The sequence below is a fragment of the Malaclemys terrapin genome, chromosome 2, assembly GCF_027887155.1.
Source record: "Malaclemys terrapin pileata isolate rMalTer1 chromosome 2, rMalTer1.hap1, whole genome shotgun sequence".
Taxonomy (NCBI): Eukaryota; Metazoa; Chordata; order Testudines; family Emydidae; genus Malaclemys; species Malaclemys terrapin.
The window spans coordinates 82,046,568-82,066,420 of record NC_071506.1 but is presented as its reverse complement, the minus strand read 5'-3'; the positions used below and the strand labels follow the sequence as shown (position 1 = coordinate 82,066,420).

The 19,853-nt window shown below is 38.3% G+C and overlaps 1 protein-coding gene across 2 annotated transcripts in view; it reads right to left on the bottom strand.

Moving 5' to 3' along the window:
- The window catches only part of ROCK1 (Rho associated coiled-coil containing protein kinase 1), a 177,997-nt gene that overhangs the window by 92,708 nt on the left and 65,436 nt on the right, over nt 1-19,853 (bottom strand). For both annotated transcript variants that reach the window (XM_054017505.1, XM_054017506.1), the window contains exons 3-7: nt 11,048-11,148; nt 10,054-10,191; nt 8,295-8,470; nt 5,399-5,483; nt 2,971-3,115 (exon numbers count right to left, since the gene is read on the bottom strand). In XM_054017505.1, coding sequence (XP_053873480.1) covers nt 2,971-3,115; nt 5,399-5,483; nt 8,295-8,470; nt 10,054-10,191; nt 11,048-11,148 — 645 coding nt within the window. The remainder of the gene's footprint in view (nt 1-2,970; nt 3,116-5,398; nt 5,484-8,294; nt 8,471-10,053; nt 10,192-11,047; nt 11,149-19,853) is intronic.

The window sequence follows — 19,853 nt, the reverse complement described above, 5'->3', positions numbered from 1 at the left end:
TGGTAGCCCTGGCTGGCAAAGGGCTTTGGGGGGTGGGCGGTATCAGGAGGGACATCAAATCCTTTGCAGCCTGGAAGTCCTCCAGAGTCGAGGGGGCTCGCAGGCACAAAGTGCCACAACCAATCCCAGGAGTCGGAGATGAGTCCCAGACTGGGCTCGGTGCCCTAGCCAGAGTCGCCAGAGCCGACCGTGGCTCTAGGGAAGACAAGTGGCCTGGCACAGGTCTCACTGCATCAGCTGCTCTCTGCTTGTCCCTCTTTGGCACAAGAGAGTGCCCTCTCTCAGTGCACTGTTTCTTATGCTTCTTCCTCAGCACCAGCAATGGAGAACGGCGCCAGGAAAAGCCAAGTGCCAGTGGAGCGCCAGGAAAAGCACTAGAGGCTGAAGTGCTTGGCAGCGATTCCGAGCGGCACGACTCCAAGGACAGTCTGAGGGCTGCCTCCATGAGCAAAGCCTTCAAACCAAATGTCCCTATCTTTGTGAATGCAGTCTGAAACCTCTGCAGATCTCCTTAATGTGAGCTTCCCCCAAGGCACTTTAGACAGCTCGAATGCAGATCACTCATTGGCATGGGCTCGCCGCAGGAGGTAAATGGCTTGAGGCCTGAGGACCGGGGCATGCCCAGTCCCTGGGCCAACATCCCTTGTTGACTGGGACTGCTATTTACACTACATACACTAATATTAGCTTATAACTAAAAACACTAACTACAAAAACTATATAGAATAGACTACAGAGTCCAAACCACTGGGAAAGCCTTGCAAGAGCAAGGTCATTCCAAGCAACTGTCACGGGTGATAAGAAGGAACTGGAAGGGTGCGGATCCAGCAGCGCCCCTTATCCTGGTACGTGTGTGTGGCTACAGGGGGGCATTAGTGCTGGTCCTACGGATACCACTAAGGGAAAAATAATCTCCAGCAACTGTGCATGTGGCACACGCACACCTACCATGCAACAGACATGAGCAAGTACTCAAAGAAGAATGGGAGCTTTATTTGAGAGCCATGCAGGTTCAGCTCCAGGAGGTCTCTTCTCCTCAGCAGCATCCCCACCCCCGCCGCCAGCAGTGCCCCTGGATACCTGCAATGCTGAACAAATTACACAATAGTCTCCCCTCGTGGGAGGAGGCTCAAATTTGCAGCCAGCCAGCTGTTCTGCTTCTGAAGAACCAGGCAACTCACCTTAGTTCTATATAGCTAGGCTTTTATCCACAGACCCAACTAACCATCCTCACCTCCCAACTTCCCTGCAGAGAGATGAGGGAATTTTTCATGTGTCTCCTGCCTTGCAGTTTTGCAAGGGCTAGGCTGCAGTGTCTCAAGGCCAGGGAGTACAGTGGGAGCTCCTGCTCTACAGCAAATTCCTGCATGACAGCCTTTTGGTCTCAGGGCTCCCTGTGGCTGCAGGTTTTGCAGCCACTCTGAACCTGTCATGTATGCAACCATCTTTTGAAATAAGAGGTGCTCTAGTTGGACTGATATGGAACTTCACAAGTTTACCTTAGTAACTCAACCTATGAGGCCCAATGCAAGCAGGAGGTTAGTCTTAAAACAAACCCAGCCAACTGTGCACCAGATTAGAGTACAACACCTACCTGCACAGCCACAGCGTACAACGTACCACTAAATAAAACCACCATGCTTGCATGGTGAATGTTATTCACCTTTATGGCTGAAAACAGACAGGAGAGTACATTTTGCTTCTAGGATGTTTTCTGACACACTGCAGTGCATGTGGCAACTGTGCATTGAAACAAAATTTTGTTGTTGTTCAGGTACCACTGTCAACAAGCTCACATACCACAGTTTATGAACTGCTCTAAAGAATGTTCAAGTATGGTCAATTCTTGCTGTTGGAACCTCGACTATGGAATTCCTTCTTTCTCTCAGTCCACCAGTGACTGAGTTAGTTGACCTTGCCATGACTTAAGGTTAATTTATTTGCTCAATTATTTGCTCGATTTGGGTGTAAGTAGTAGTTTTGGTGGGTGGCTACTGCTACAATCTATTACAGGAAAAATGACTGATATATAATTATAGTTACATATATATGCTCAGATGTTGTTGAGTTGGGTGCATCATTAACCACAATAATGTAAGTCTTATTAATATAGGCATCCCATTTAGTGAAAAGGACATTTTGTGCCAATTCATTTTATTCAAATCAAACAGGATTGTTAGGATGCTTCATGTTCAATAAGACTTCAGGAGAGAAGTCTTAAATGTTTCTAGAGTGTCCACCACTGAAGTGCTGACAATATTTTAACAAGGGGGGCTCTCCTTTTTTCCTTAGTCTGTGATGAACAGCACATAGATGGGTATATGCTTGCAAAGAGAAAGAGAAAGTGAATTTAATTTGTTTGCCCAGTTTAAAAAAAAATGGTCTCTCATAACCATAACCAAAGGACGGAGTCAGCAACACTGGGCCAAGTTACAGTAAGTGCCATATGGTGGAATTTTTATATTCTGTTTTTGACTAATATACCGGTGTATTAATACAGCAAATAATTCAACTTGTTTCATCTGAAATGGGAGGCAAGGTGAATTGAGATCTTATAGGATCATCCGAACTAGACTTCCTCGCAAAACATCTTTCAAAATACCTGACACTCGATGCATTTTTGTACATTTCACAAGCGGAAAAAAAAAAAGAAAACCTTTTGATCAATTGTATCTGGCAGGGAAGTTTTAGCAGTATCTAGTGAGGGGAATAAAGCAATAAATCAGAAGCAAGTTCCTTTAACTTAAAAACAAAATTAACACTAACCCACAAAAGCCCACTGATACAATATTGCTGATGCCTCTGTACAGCACAAACTTTTTTTTGTAAATACTACAATTACTGTCAACCAGTAAAGCAAGATAATTATGAATTAAAGTACATGAGAAACATCATAATGTGATTTTAACAAAGTCAAGTAGTAAGTGCAATTAATTTTACTCATAAAACATGAATGATCTTGTTACTCACCAACAAGCATTTCATACAAAAAGACCCCAACTGACCACCAGTCACATTCTTGTCCATAGTAACCATCACCACCCTGGGATTTTAATACTTCAGGAGAAATATAATCCGGTGTTCCAACAGCTGTATCACATCGTACCATACCTTCCTACAAAGAAAACAAAACAGTAAGGCTGAAATATTTAGAATGGGAATTACACAACATTTGAAGGGAATATTTATCATCTAGATGAACACTCCTTTCCTAAACAATGGAGATTCTGAAAATGTTGGTCTGAGGTGGGCATTTTATCATTCTAAAAATATCTTTTAAATGCAGCACATAACTCCAGATCTGCCAAAGATATATTTTAATGCTATTAAGTAACTATTAAACGGCTCTGAAAAAATCCACAGTAACACAAAAAACTAAATGATATTAAAACTTGAAATCCTAAATAGACAAACTGCATAAGGGATAAGGGTTGGAAGGAATGTCCTAAGGCCGCTTGTGCCACTAGAGAAAGAACTGACAAATTAGGGGCAGTCTCTTGGCTGTGATTTAGAATACCGGATTCATGGTCAGCACCCCTTGCTCCTCTCTATTGGTTATACAGTTTTGAAATTATTCTAGGCTTCATAGGACAGGGCATGTTATTCATAGAGAGGGGATTTGCAGAGGCAATTTAATAATGGAAAACTGTTGCTTATAACTCATTTTTGCTTAACATATCCAATTTTAAACCAGTATTGTACATGCAATTTTTTTTTTTTTTTAGTGAAATTAAGTGTATTCCAGACACTGAATTGCCTCTGCAACACCAGTATATGCTAAAGTCTATTTATTGGGGATGGATGTCTTTTTTTTTTTTTTTTTGGTACTTTGCAGCTCAGAAATACAAACAAGGATAACACCTTTCTTCATCAAAATTCATCATTACTTAACTGTTCCAGGTCTAATCATAATTAAGCTTAACATATAGGGCCAAATTCATGCCTAGGATACTCCTTCTAAAGCTATTTGAGGCAGTTATGAGGAACTGCCCACACATACTGCCCAAGTCTGGCTTTATTTGAAGGAGCTCTTAGTGACTTATTTATTTATTATAAAGCAGCTAGACAAAGTTCTTCATTCAAGCATTCCTGAAAAGATTTAACAGATGTGCTTATCAGTTACATGTGATCTATCAAGGATCACCTATTTCAAGATTTTTCCCCCAGTATATGTTCATGTATGCAGTATTGTCTGACAGAAACCAATCACAACACTGTGTGGGGACCAGCAAATTTTTTGTTATAGTGCTTGCAAACTTGCTTCGGAAATCATTTATTATTTTATGGCCTCACAAGGACATATTCCAATAGAATAATTCTGAGATGTCTTTCACCTGGTTGCTCTACATAAACATTTTTGCTGAGTGAAGTTACGGCAAATAAGCACATAAAGGGCACAGCAACTTTGGATACTGATTGTTTCATCACAGAGAAATGAGACAAACTGCTTCAGCTCTTTTTTTCCTTTTTTTTTTACTTCAGTAACACGATAACCGAAGACATGAAGGAGATAGTTAGTCTGCAACCACTGAGACACTGCCATGACCTCAGATTTTTCTAAGGAACAATATGGATTTGATTCTTCAGAGCTTTGAGTAGCACATTAGCAGATATAAATGCATCCATCAAATTAAAAAGAGCTCCTTTTCACGTTTCTCATTGCACTGGTTTTCTACCAACAAGTCCTTCAATAACCTGATTCTTTACACTGAAAAGGTTGCAGCAAAATCAACCTTTTCTTCTCAATTTGGGATCAGGCTGCTAGATGGCAATCATAAGTAACTTTTTTTAAATGATCAATAGGAATACTGCCACTCTGGGCCTGATCCATATTCCATTAAAGTCCATGTAAAGGCTACCGTGGACATTGAATCAGCTCCATAGTGTAAAATGAAATGCGTCACTAAATACATGTATCAGAGGGGTAGCCGTGTTAGTCTGGATCTGTAAAAAGCAACAAAGAGTCCTATGGCACCTTAAAGACTAACAGATGTATTGGAGCATAAGCTTTCGTGGGTGAATGCCCACTTCGTCAGACGCATGTAAATTTCCAGAGGCAGGTATAAATATGCAGGCAAGAATCAGTCTGGAGATAATGAGGTTAGTACCAGGACACTTAGGTTCCTTTTATGTCTCTGCCACAGAATTCCCATGTGACTGAAAGGCACTTAATCTCTTAATGCTTCAATATCCCATCTGTAAAACTGATATAACAACATCTCCCTAATTCATAGGGATGCTGTGAGGCTAAATTTGTTAACAGATGTGAGGTGCTCAAACACAACAGTGCTAAGCACTTGAGAAAGTCAATCAATAGCAGATGGCATCCCAAAGAACAATATCCACTGGATGCTCTCCTCAAATATCAGTGCTAGATTCAAGGTTTAAATATACCAACCTTATTCATCTTCATACAAGTACCAAAATCTGCTAGTTTTAAATGACCAGCTTTATCCAGCAGCATATTATCAGGCTTCACATCTCTGAAAAATATTGCATTATACATAATTTGACAAATTAGTTTCACTTAACAAAACAAGAAAAGAACTATTTTTCTGATGTGACATGACAAGAAGAGACTAAGACACTTAAGCTGGCAAGAAGACACTTCAAAAAAATGCAAGTGTTCCTTTTACCCCATTCCAATGTTTCAAACTCTCAGTCAAATTACCCCCCAAATTTCCAATATCAGTAAGTATGGTCTTCTCATTAAGGCACTGAACTGAGACTCAGTAGATGTAGGTTCAGTTCAAGAACCTGGGTATTACTCTTCAAACTCAAGTTCCTCATATCCCTTCCTAATGAAAATGTCCTTCTGCACTGGATTAATCTCAGTACAATTATTTACATAACAAAGAATATGCCATTCTGTGCATGAAGAAGCTTGGACGCTGCAATTCCAACTTGCAGTCACAGGTGGTGAGGAGGAACCAAGAGAGTTGGGGATGCCCAGCCTTTGCATCTTCAGTTGGAGGCATGAGACACTCATGACACAGGTGTGGCCCGCAACATGCACTGCTGGCCAAAATATTTTAAATTTGAGTGCATGGGGAAGATGCACACCACTAGTGGAATATATATGGACAAGCATCTGAAGAACTTTGAAATTCATTACACACACTAGGTTTTCTAGAACAGAGAATCTTCAGCTGCTGTCTGTTTTTTTGTTCATTGTTTGGAACGGAAAAGTAATCTTCCTCACTTTCTCTCTTCTCTATTCACTTCTTAAATTTAAATAAACTAATCCAAAAGAAAAAAAGAGTCTACTCTAATGAAAAACAAATCTGTAACTTCAACAACCTACCTATGAATACTGTTAGCAACTTCCTCTGTGGTTTAACTTTCTAACTTTGGCAACACACATGCACTTTTATATAATGGGAACTGCTTTTGATTGTTTGATATGGCTAATTATTAATTATGTATAATATTCCTCCTACCAACATCTGACTCTTGCAGTAGTCCTTTTTGCAAAATATAAAAGTGTTAATCCTGACCTCCTGGCCAAATTGCAATTTGGCTATTTACATTGTCCCAACCTAAAATTACCTTTATATTTTCAGTTGGAGCAATTATTCTTCAGTTCCCAATTAAATAAAAATCCAAAAACTTTACACAAATGCTAACCACAGAATAGCTATTATAATCTACCCCAGATCTGATTATATTTCAGATATGGGTAAGTGATTCTTAAATGTATACTGTATGCAAAGTATTTTGGGATCCTTCACAATGAAATTCACTATACATATTTAATTAAAAATAATTTGATTAAATTTATGCTGTTTTTATTATACAGCAGAAAAATTGTATTTAAGATTGCTTTAGTTGAAAAGAAAGTTAATATGCTAATGTTCCTTTGTTTAGTGGTTTTGGGGTTTTATTTCAACTCTATTTTGATTAATAGTCTAGTAAAATAGAACTATAACATTCTGCTGTTTTTAATCATAACAAAAATGAGAAATAAAGATATATCCACATCCACGGATATAAAGCGGATATCTGCAGATTTGCAGGGCTTTAGAGATATGTAATTTACTAAGACAAGCCTCTCACTGATTATGTAGCCATTTTTGATTTCTGTATCAACCAATGACGATTGAGTTCTCTTTAGGGGGGAAAAAAGGGGCAACTAAAATTGGTGTATTATATCTAGCCACTCTGATATTCCAAATCAGAAGGGATGGATAAAAATCAGAGATGAGGACTACGAACGGAAGTGTGGTATATGTTAGTTTTTTGTTCCCATGGCACAACTAACAAACGTAGGCAGAAATACATGTCTAGGGAGTTGAAAAATAATTGCAATAGTTGCAGATAGTATTTTTCCTTTCCATGACTTGCTCTTTCAATGTTACCTCATTAGTAAGAGGCTGAAAGAGCTACTTCATTTACCAATCTATCTATATTCTCTCTGCATCGCTCTCATATTTGTATCCTTTTCTCACATCTCTTTGGAGACAAAACTAAATTAAATCTACTGGAGTGGATCACTCATGAAGTAGAACAAATATAGAAAGATTGTACCCAATCTTCAGATTCATTCAATCCTATCAGTCCCTTACTGTGAGAACTGATTAGATAGCAAGCCTGATTAGATGTCATTAGAGATATATTCTAATACAAATATAGTGGCGTGGTCCAGTGGATTAGGGCATTGAGTCTCCTGAGTCCCAATCTAAATTCTATTCCTGTCAGAGACCTGCTGTGCAACCTGAAGTAAATCACTCTGTGACTCTGTTTCCCCTCTTACCCTTTGTCTTCTTGTTCCTTTAAATTGTAAACAAATTGTCACAGGGACTATCCCTTACTAGGTGTTTGTAGTAGTGCCTAGAGATCAGGGCTAAGCACTGTACAACACATCTAATAAATAATAGCACCTAGTAGTGGACACTATCAAATACTATTATTATCCAGTTACTAAACCATATGCTTTCGCTACTCAGGAAAGAAACCAAACTAAAAATTTTAGTACAAAGGCTTGGGATAGATTATTAGATCCATCTTGGTTTCATTTCTATCATCTGTAGAGTGGGCAAATCCCAGAAATCCCAAACTCAGGCAGAGAACAGAATACTCAAATACTGTCAATTTGCTGAAAATATCCTATCTTGAAAATTATCATCTCAGGTTGGCATTTTCTCACGCTAAGAAATTTTGAAGGTATCTAGGGGAATAACCATGTAGTAATAATACCAGCAACAATTTAAAAACACATTAAGTAATTCTTATAAAGACATTCTGACAAAGTAAAGATTAATATAGTTCTAGTTTAACTACAATTATATATGCACCTGTGAATAAAGCCCATTGAGTGAATTGCATCCAACGCAAGAACAACTTCTGCAGTATAAAATCTTGCCCATTTCTCAGGAACATCATAGTTGCTCATTAAATTCACAAGGTCCCCACCAGGCATATATTCCATCACCATGTAAAGGTAACGGTCATCTTGGAATGCATAAAATAACTATAAAACAAACAAAAATAAGTAACTAAATATTCAGTATATCTTAATATAAAAGCTTGAAAATTTTGCATATTGTATTAATCCAATGAATTTCACTGCAAATATTTTAACACGAAGCTTTGTAGAATTACTAGAGCCATTCTAGCAGCTTTTGTCAACCAGAATTCCCCTGATGAAGAGGGGGCACCATTTCTGCTGTCTTCTGCCTCTTTATGTTGCCAAAGAGCAGTTTAAAGGAGCGATAGACACTCTGGCTCAATGAATATTAAGATCACCCTCAGACTATATACACCTACGTAACTGGGCAACAAGCTTCCATCAATTAACTGAGACAGCTGATTAGTTTACAAATACATAAAAAAAGGAAATACTTTATCAAAGATATCTGCCTGCATTTTTTCTGAAGTGCGTGTATATTTTCTTTAGACAGAGGTTTTATTTAGGATCTTATTAAAATAAAGTATTGTACAGAACTGCAAACTGGTCATCGTCTAACAAATGCATCAAGTAATCCAGGGGAGTGTATTTGCCTTCCAAAAATGCACAAGTTATGAATGAAAACTTCAATTTTTCTGAATTTTCTGCAGTGTTCTTATAGTCCTAGTTACTGTATTTGATTTACTATTGCAAATTTATCATTCTTCTATCAAATCATACAGTCTGAAAAGCGAGTTACAATTTAAAAAAAAAAAAAAAGTAAAAATCCACCTTTATCTGTTGGTATAGGTCTGCTCAAAATAAACAGTACCAGTGAATTAATGGCTCTTGAATTTACACACTGTTTGGAAACAATGCAAACATCTTTCCAGATAATCATGGTCTAGAAAAATACTAGCATGATTTTTTTCCCAAGTCAGTGTAAATAAGGCTTATACGAGCTTGATCCTGAAAGTTAGGTCATTTAACCATAACCCAACAAAGATGTAGGCACCATTCTTAAAATTAAGAGTAGTACCACTGAGCAAGTTAGCACATGTGTAAGTCTTTGCAAGACCCAGTCCTTATATTTCGAAGTAGAAAGTGAGGTTTGGGGGGGAAAAAAAGTTCATACTGTAAATTATATAGGCTAAACTGCATTTATCACCACAAATCTACGATATCACATTGCCCAATTATGGCTTCTCTCATCTCATTTCAAAGTTTGCATTTAACCTCATTTACCAAAGACACAGAAAATATATATCTATATTTGTCCAACTACTTGTTTTTAGAAAGATATGTTTTACATGAATAATTGTCACATACACTGGGGTGACACAAAGAATTCTTGTCAAGCAGGCACAACAATTTTAACAAAATTATTTTACCATATATCAATTCAGAACGTAACGACTTAATTTAATATAATTTTAAAAATTACGACAACTACAATTTTGGGTTGTTTTTTTTTTGCAGCTTTCAAATTTTCAATGGCTTTACCTAACAAAACATTTCAACTAGCTGAAAAAGGCAGGGTTGTAAGTTGCTTAGGAAACAATGCTAGAAATGATAATTTATATAATTCAGTTACTATGTGATTTATCCAGTGATATAACAAAACCACCCTGCCATAATCAAAAATATTAACAGTGGTATCACTATACCTGAACAACCCAGGGGCTATTAGCAAAAGCCATAATGTCCCTTTCTTCCCAAAAGAATGCAGAATCTGATCTTTTTATCATCTCAAACTTGCTCAGCAGTTTCATAGCGTACACCTTCCTTGAAGATTTATGCCTTACCTTTGAAGATAAAATTAAGATATAGAAAAATAGATTAACTTTCCATATTGATGATCTTTTAAAATATTTAATTCAGTATTTTTTTCTGCTTTGAGCATTTTACCTTAGTTCACTGATTTTATCCAATTCTTCATGGTTCTTTGGTAAAAATAATTATTCTATTGATCTACATGGTATAAAATTGCATTTTTTTAACTACAACACAACTACCAAAATAGAACATTTGCTAAGAATATTAAAAATAAAAGCCCAGGTACACAGTAATTGCTCTGTAATGTGCATTTATTTGTTTTTAATAAAAGTGTAAATGTTTTTGTTAACTAACAGTAAAAAGAAAAATAAATACTTTGAAGAGCACATTTGTCTTATTTTACATTTCTTCCAGCAGCTACCCAACTCAGTAATTCAACATGAGTAGGCCTGGTTGTTAACTCGCCACCCACAAAAAATGCTATATGTGGAAAATCTGTGTTCAGGTTTTGGAGGCAGCTCCTCAGGTGATGTAATTTGTCAGAGCCTACTGACATCAATGGGCCTATGACAATTTACATCAGCTGAAGAGCTGTCTAACAAATTCCTAGAGTTGCAGTGGCCAGGACTAGTATATAGAGAGGGTACTCAGCCTCTGGGTAGGGAAAATGCACATTGAACTCAGATGTTGTGCATGTGAGTATTAAAAGTTAGGATCCTAGAAAACTTTCTTTCCCAGAATAAAATTCTCACTAGGTTTATGGTCCCTATATTACAAGATTAGCTTAATTTTAAAAAATACCTTATTAAAAATAAAAAACGTAAGTAGCACTGAGTTATCATAAAACAAAATCCAACTCTATTTACACATGGAAATTTAACCTACCAACTGAACTTCCCCAAATGCACCTCTGCCAATCACTTTCACCACTTCATAATCTTCAGCTTTCATGCGCAAATCTCTGATTTTATTAATTGTGTCTTTATCTGTATAAAGAGAAAAAATATAAAAGCATTAAAACAGTACAGTAATTCATTAATAAAACCTTCACCATCTTTCTATACAGGTTATTACAGTGCTACACATTATATACCTGGGGGAATACTGCAAGCACAGAATTAATGTCCCCTGCAGATTATTCCCCTCCCAACTCCTGCAGAATAATTGATTCTGATGGGGAGGAGAAGGGAAGCCGCAAGAGAGGTCACGCTACAATTACACCCTTTCTGTATTGTAGTTGAAATGAACTATTACACAAAGTTCTATATTAATATTCCTAGTAAGGAATCTATTTTTCAAAATATATTTCCTCAATCTTTTCTGTTGTCTGTATTGTTACTGACAAGTATTCTGAAATAACTGAAACTGGCGTGATTATATTGTGTTATTTTGACAAAACATGCAGAATTTTACAGAATTTAAAAAGAGACTGTGCACAGAATTCACCCAGGAGTAACATTAAAAACGTAAGAAAAGGAACTGTCATATTAAAAATCTTTCAAGTATACTGGATTTAACACAAAAATCAATTTACATTTCAATTACTGATAACTGTTCTTATGACATCTGATGCTTATTAAAAGATACGTTTAAGACAAGGTCTTGCTCATCTTATGGAAATCTGTATTCTGAATCCATGAGCTCACTTTCATTACCATGGTAACAGAAAAATGTCACAGTACAACAACTTCATTGCAGGATCAAGCTAAGAAGGAAACCGTTTAAATGGCGAAAGCTCACATTTAAAACAAATATCTGAAAAAGCTACTGGAATGCAGAAATTCTGCATCTAAGGTGACCTGCTTGTACACAGAACAATATAAAAAGACCATCATTAAAAGGGCATGTATGTAAAAGATTTGAGAAACGATTTGAGAAACTATCATACTACAAGTATAAAACACACTTAAACAAGCTCCTTAGATAACAAACTGCTGGTACTTTTATTACTTTTCTGTAGTTGAAAAAGTGAATTTTAATTTAAAACATGCAATGAGAATCATTGTAATTATTTATATAAACCTGTCATTCTTTAAACTACAAAAATTTACAAACTCCCAGTGGGCAGATATTCTAATTCCAAATTTGGTCATAGATTAAAAACAGGCTATTTTAATCCATATGGGTCAGCACTGGCATGAGACTACATGGAAAAGCTTCACGTTTTGGTACAAGCACAGAACAGCTTTTAAACAGCTCCATTTCTAACATTCACAGCAATAATCCTGTTTTATTTCCAAAATAGAATTTTAGACCAAAAAGGAAAGTTTTGAAAGAATTGTGAGGGGAGGAACTGATATTGCGGTAATCAAGATTATTTTTAAATAAGTATTTGGCATGCTACTAAAAATTACTTGGTTGTCCTATATACAGGGGATGTTTAAAAAGAAAAGATGCATGCAGAAATTAATTTTCATATTAAAAAGGATCAATTTAAAATAAAGCAGCAGGAATGCAGCTGAATTCCAGTAACAAGGAGTTTTCATAAAACTCCATACCTTGGTTTGAATATTCTTTTCCCTTGCTTTCTAATGTAAACCCCTGGTATACAGAGCAGTATATACCATGCACAGAATTTAATAATTTAATAAACTATGCTACAGAAATAAAGAGTTACAAGTGTGATTCAGATTCTGTAAAATGGTTAGAATCTTTAGTAAACTGCATAAGATCTAATTTAAGTTATTTATTCAAGCAAGGTTGGCTTGGTCTAAGGCTAGAGGATCAGTAGGACGGGATAGGGTTGAAACATAACAAATCACCATGGCAAACCTTTTCTGTTTGTCAATAATTGGTTGCCTAACAATCCCATTACAAGAAGACTGTCAACACTGTAGGAAAAGTCTTCACACTATTGCAGATAAAAGCAAGACATGACGTGAAAGTTTGCCTCAAATGGTTTCAAACATAAACTTAGCCTATGACTAGGTTAACATCACTCATTTCTGAAGGATCAAAGGACAGAAAGGTTAAAACAATGTGAAACTTTTATTCTGTTATCAAACAGATGTTTAATACTATACACTCAGCTATTGTTTTTCACAGGGTTCATATTTCAGTCATTTTAATTAACATAAGGCTAAAACTGGCATTTGACCAACATCAGATGCAATTTTTTCTTTAAGTTACTATAATAGATACTTATTTTGTTTTTAAAGATGTAAATCAAAATGAAGTTTGGGGTGGTTTGTGACTTGACTTTTTTTTTTTTTTTTTTTTTTTTTTTTTTTTAACTAAAGACCACTGACTTATTTTGAAAGGCAAAAATTTTGCAATAATTTATTCTAGAGTGTATTGAAGTACCACTTGGTATCTTAGAGTAAATGAAAATGCATTGTTAATAGCAATTTAGGTCCAAATATTATAAAAATGGCTAGTTGGGCTTTGGGGGCACTTGCAAATTGCAACTTAAATGTCTAAAAGACAGCCAGTATATGTACATTAAATTCTTAAACAACTCCCTTAGACAATATCATGTTATAGTAACATCATAAGTCATACAGAATCTGCTGCTTGTAATAGGAAAACTATCTTATGGAAAATTTCCTCTTTTTGATTTACCAGGTCCACAGACCAATTAATCAATGGTCTCTTAGCCTGCATGCAGCAACAAAGGCTGAAGCAGACCTGTCTGTCACTGATAGGAGAGAGCACAGCCAGCTACACCTAAAAACCTGCCAGTTGAGACTGCTTCCATAGACATGGATATCTCCCTCATTGTCTGAAATTTGATAATGAGCTTACATGCTCTGAACGATAAACTCTGAATTCCTACTGCAGATTAAGTTTGTGAACCATTTTGAAGGAACTAAACATGGATTTGTAGATCCTCTCTGGACAATCTTCAGAAATCACTTGCTGGAAGCAATTCAAGGCCAACAATCTACAAACTGAAGGAGATGATCACCATTGCAATGGTCTATCCCATTTTGATGTGGCAGTGAGACATGAGTTGTTCAGGAAGACCTGAAGCGCCACTAGACGGTGGATGGGTCAAACCTGGACTTGCCATCTCTGGATCTAACCACTTTCCCCAGGAGTAACAGAAATTATTTTGTCCGCCAAACCTGCTAGTCTGGGAGCCTGTAAAGGATTGCCTGGGTTTGGAATAGGATTTCTATTCCCTCCTGTGGGGAATGTCAGGAGACAGAGTTGACTTTTCTTTGACTGAGGAATCTGTCACCACTTTACCCGTCCGTTCTACAAATCATTTTCCTTTTAATATTCTGATAATGCTAAAGTTACCTTAGCTTGGACATGTCTTCCAGCTGCGCAATCACACATGTCAATGGGTAACCACATTGTAGCCCATCGCGCTTGCTGAATACTGGTGGGCATCCAGAGAGTTTTCATAAATACAGCCTGATGCCAGGGAGATCTTTCCAGGAGAGAGAGACAAACTGTGGCACTTCCTTTATTTGAGATGATAGATTCAGACAGATCTTCTATCCGTGCCAATACTGTTCAGGCAAACATTTGGATGCAATGAAAGTTTTCAGTAGTGCAAGAACTCAGAACTTCTTCCGAGTGCTGTATCCATCCTCCTGAAAAATGTATCACCCACCTACTAGCCAAGGTCAACAATAAAGAGGAGGAACACTAGAGGGATCCCAGGACAGTTTGCTTGTGTCACCATAACCACTAGAAGTTACTACTCTAAGCACTGTTTGGAGCTATATTTTTGATATCAGCTTTGGCTTCTAGGTGTGCAGTAAACTTGGATAATCACATAGACCTAATAGAAACTATGGGGAAGTATCACTGTGAAGAGGAATTAAAACCACTTTTCTCCTCCTCCAATGGTATGTCCCCTTCTCTCCCCTTCCCCAATCATGGGAAAGAAAGGAATACACATCACCCCTCTCACTTTTCTGGGGCTTGTTCTTCAGTGTCCGGGTGTTCCAGGATCTGTTAGATACAGGTGTATCAGGCAGAAGAAGTTAATGATATGTACTTTATTCACTGGTTCCACTTCCCAGTTTGGCTGGAGCATACCAAACAGAGTAAGAAGTGGAATGCCCAATCTATGGGTTGGGTTGCCCTCACCTAATTGCTAATTTGAATCTCCTTTGGCAAATACATTGCTGTGATCATGCTGTGATCTTTTCTCATTTTATCTTATGGTATAATTATTCCATTTGTTCAAAATACAGAAGAATTGGAGTTGAAATTTTAAAAATGACAAAAGAAAATGTAGTTAAAAAGACACTAAGTTATTATAATTGACAATTTTTAAAATTTAATTTTTTTTGCACTTCTTTCAACTTGGACTGTGAAAACAAAGTGGCAAGTTCAGTTCTGTTTATAGTCAACTTCACTTTAGGGTTTTAGGACAATGCTACAACCTTTAGATTGCAAACACTGCAAGGGAGTATTTCTTGTTTTATTTTTAAACTGTTTTCCACTGGAACGAAAAAAAAATCAGATTCGTTTCAATGGGTCTTAGGTTATGTAAACGCTTAAAAATAATAATAATAATAATATGGACCAAATAAGACTTGACTGTTTCTTTTTATGGCAACCACTCACTCAGACTCACCCCACTGTGTTTTGGTACACCTCTACCCTGATATAACGCTGTCCTCGGGAGCCAAAAAACCTTACCGCATTATAGGTGAAACTGCATTGTATCGAACTTGCTTTGATCCACTGGAGTGCACAGCCCCCCCTCGGAGAGCTGCTTTACCGCATTATATCCGAATTCGTGTTATATCGGGTCACGTTATATTGGGGGTAGAGGTGTATTTATCCACACAGAACACTGTCACCTTACCTTTTATAAAACCCTATATTCTTTGCTTTTTGTTGTATATATCTCCACCTTGATACTATTTCAGGCTATATTTTTATGCTTTTATGTTATATGTAATTTTTACTTAGAGAAATAGCTTTTAATGAAGACGCAATTGTGAGAGTTTCATTTTCTTACCACTAATGCACAAGTCGGAGTTTTTCTGGGCCTAATAGTTTTTTTAATAATCAAAATTACATTAATTGTAACTGCCGCATTGAGTATTCTATTTGCCCAGTTCTAGCTTCTCCTTTCTCCAATAAAGTTTCACCACACCTTCTTTGAAAACAACTGAGTACACAATATGTTCACGATAACAAGATTATGCTAGCTCAGGTGTAACTTCAACTGTGGGAAGTTAAACAAAACACTTGTTCTTAGGCATCTGAGCAATCAGCCCACAGCAAAAAAGCCCTTAACTAAAGTAGGCTCTATTCATTTCAGCTTTCATTATACACTATATTAGGGCTAGTAGTTTGTAACAGTAAGATTTGAAAAGTCATGGTGTGATCATGGAAAAAAGGCACAAACTCAAATTTAAAGTAAAAATGTTATGTCATAAATTGCATTATTTTAATCAAATTATCCTCTATTCTGCAATAAATGCAATTAAAACTATTTAATAACATTATTTAACAGTGTTAAAAATTTAATACATTACAAAACACTATCAGAATGCCTGTCAGTTCATCCGCAATAACACCCAGACCAGTATCTGCAACCTCTCTATCATCAAGTGACATGGTGGACTGATTTAAAATCAGAGCAATTAAAAATCAGTGATTTTAATCATGATTTAAAATCAAGCAAGCAGGAAACCATGATTTAAATAATCCATTTTAATCTTGTTTTGCATTTGTACTTTTTAATTATTTTCCTAAAGACTGATTCTCCATGGCTGGCAACCATTAAAACATGTTAAATTTGCAACTGAATTTGGAACTTTTTGCTAACCTGGACACACTATATCTACACACATTGATTTAAGCCACGGTTTCTCAAACAGGGGTCGCCACTTGTGTAGGGAAAGCCCCTGGCGAGCCGGGCTGGTTTGTTTACCTGTCCCATCCGCAGGTCCAGCCGATCGCGGCTCCCACTGGCCGCGGATCGCTGCTCCGGGCCAATGGGAGCTGCTGGAAGTGGCGCGGGCCAAAGGATTTACTGGCCACCCTTCCTACAGCCCCCATTGGCTCAGAGCAGCGATCCGCGGCCCTGCGGACGGGGCAGGTAAACAAAACGGCCCGGCCCACCCGGGGCTTTCCCTACACAAGTGGCGACCCCTGTTTGAAAAACCCTGATTTAAGCAATTATATAGCTTAACACACGTTTTCAATCATCATTTTTACTTTTTTTATGATGATAGAAAATGGTAAATGAAACATTTCTTATTAACTAGAGGATGATTCATTTTTACTCATAATTTGTGTCAGGCTCTATTTGGCTAGAAATTGGAATTACATTAAAATGCACAAAACCAACATTTAAATGTTTTCTTGATTTTTTTAATGTTAACCTTAAATGAGCTGGACATGTAAGACAAAGTTAATTAAAACAAGTTTTGCATTTAAAACTAACTGATTTATTCAATAAAAGTAGTATTATTTATAGCTAGTGATTTAAACAGAGTTTTTCTAGTCAACATATCCTTCAACATTTTAGAACTAATAGATCTCATTCTCTCATATCTAGTTTTTATTTGCAGATTGAAAGAGAAAAATGCACCAATGCTTGTTTTCAACTCCATATCCATTTCTTAACTTTGAATGAACTAGTCATTGAACTGAACCAGCTGAATAAATTGAAAAGAAGAAAATATCCTCTGTGTTCCTGCAAAAAAAGCTACTGATGTCAAAAGTTAGTTTAGTACTTCAGCAAACTCTGGTTTTAGGTGTTTAGCTACTGACTTCCAACAGTCTAATAGCAGGACTTGCTTTAAACCTTTGGCAGCAAACTTACTGCTTATTTATTTAATTTAAATTATTTTAATAAATTATAGTAAATTTTAGGCCTTAATACACGTTGTCATAATTTCAAATTTCAACAGGATTATTTTTAAAAAGAAAAATTTATTTACATTTTTAAAATCTGATTTTTTTTAAATCATTGATTTTTATCTACTTTGCCATGTAACACCATTAGCCCTCATTTATTGATTCCTAATCCCTCAAACTATTACACAGCCGAGGGGCAGGAGGTTTTCGACCTTCTGAACGAGGAGTTGCTCGTGAGAAGGGTCCCTAAGGAGGGACGGGGAAGAGGGGTGAGAGGAGTGGTTGGTGGTAAACTGTAGGGTATAGCCCGACAAAACTGTATCAAGCAGCCAACAATCCAAGGTGATATGAGCCCAGACCGACCAGAAAAGGAGATGGTGGTTGAGGAAGGGGAGGGACGGATCCACCAGATTGGCCATCCTCAGGCGCACCCTCAAAACAACTGCTTTTGGCCTCCCTGGATTCGGGGAGGGTCAGGTTATGTAGCCAGGCGGGAAGAAGACAGGTATCACTGCTTATGACCCTTGTCTTTATCCTGTAGGAGCCCACTCTGGGAGTTCCCCAGGACCTAGACTGCTGAGGGGGAGGAGGCGGCAAAGGACAGAAAGGCTTCCTGGACTGTTGCGGGGGATGAAGGCCAAGGGAGCAGAGGGTGGCTCAGGAGTCTTTAAGGCAGTGTAGCCATGAGTCCATAAGCTCAGAGAAGAGCCCAGTGCCATCAAAAGGGAAGTCTTGGATCGTGGCCTGCATCTCTTGGGACAATCCAGAGGACTGCAGCCAAGAGCTGCGTCTCATGGCCACCACAGATATGACCACCCAGGCCGCCGAGTCAGTGGCGACCCAGGCCATTTGGAGGACCCCCCCGGCGACCAATGTGCCTTCATCCACCAGCGTGGCAAACTTCTGGGCATGATCTTGTGGGAGGGCCTCTTTGAATTTATTCAGGGAGTCCCAGAGATTGAAATTATAGCGTCCCAGATTAGAGACCCCGAATTGTAGGCTTGCCGTCGAATAAACTTTTCTGCCAAACAAATCAAGTCTTTTGGCCTCTTTGTTCTTCGGCGTGCTGCTAACTTGACATTCACTGTCCCTTTCATTACTGCGGACACCACCAGTGGTGCTGCAGGGGGATGCATATAGAGATATTCAAATCCCTTTGCAGGGATGTAGTGTATTTCTTTTCCACCTTCTTAGAAGTCGGCGGAATAGAGGACGGGGTTTGCCACAATGACTTGTCAATTTTAAGGATCCCCGGGTATACAGGCAATGCGACCCGAGCAGGGGCCGAAATGAAACTGAAGAGGTCGTTGGCCTCCTCAGCCTGGAGGTTTAAGTTCTCAGCCACCCATTGAAGGAGGGCATGGTGCTCCTTAAAGTCATCAGGGCACAATGATGAGGACTGTTCCAGAGGAGCGTATTCCCCCTCCAAGGCTCCTTTGGTGCTGGGGTCCGGTGCGCTGGTGCCGCGTCTGGCTCAATACCATGCTCTGGCTGCGGTGGCACCATTACTGGCTTATCCAAGGCAGCCAGGGAGGGCTGAGAAAATGTGACTGGCATCACCGGCACCCCCCCAGGGGTTCCAGTACTGCCACTGGGTAAGCCACTGTCCCTGCTGCGACGACACTGTGGTTGGTGTCGTAGGAGAAGAATTCCCTTGTTGGGGTGCCGGGCTAAATTCTTGTTCTGATCTGGATCACTGTCCCTCCGGCAACCACAGTGGCAACCAGGGTTTGCCTGCTGAGGCAAAGGCAAGTAGCGATGTCTGCCAGAGGAGCGGTATCAGGGAGACCGGGACTGGTGCCGTGATTCCGAGCAGCCCCTCCAGGACAGTGACTGACGACTAGGAGACCACCTGGGAGAGAGTGACCGGGGACTAGGTGACCTGTGGCCGGAAGTCCGCCAATACTTG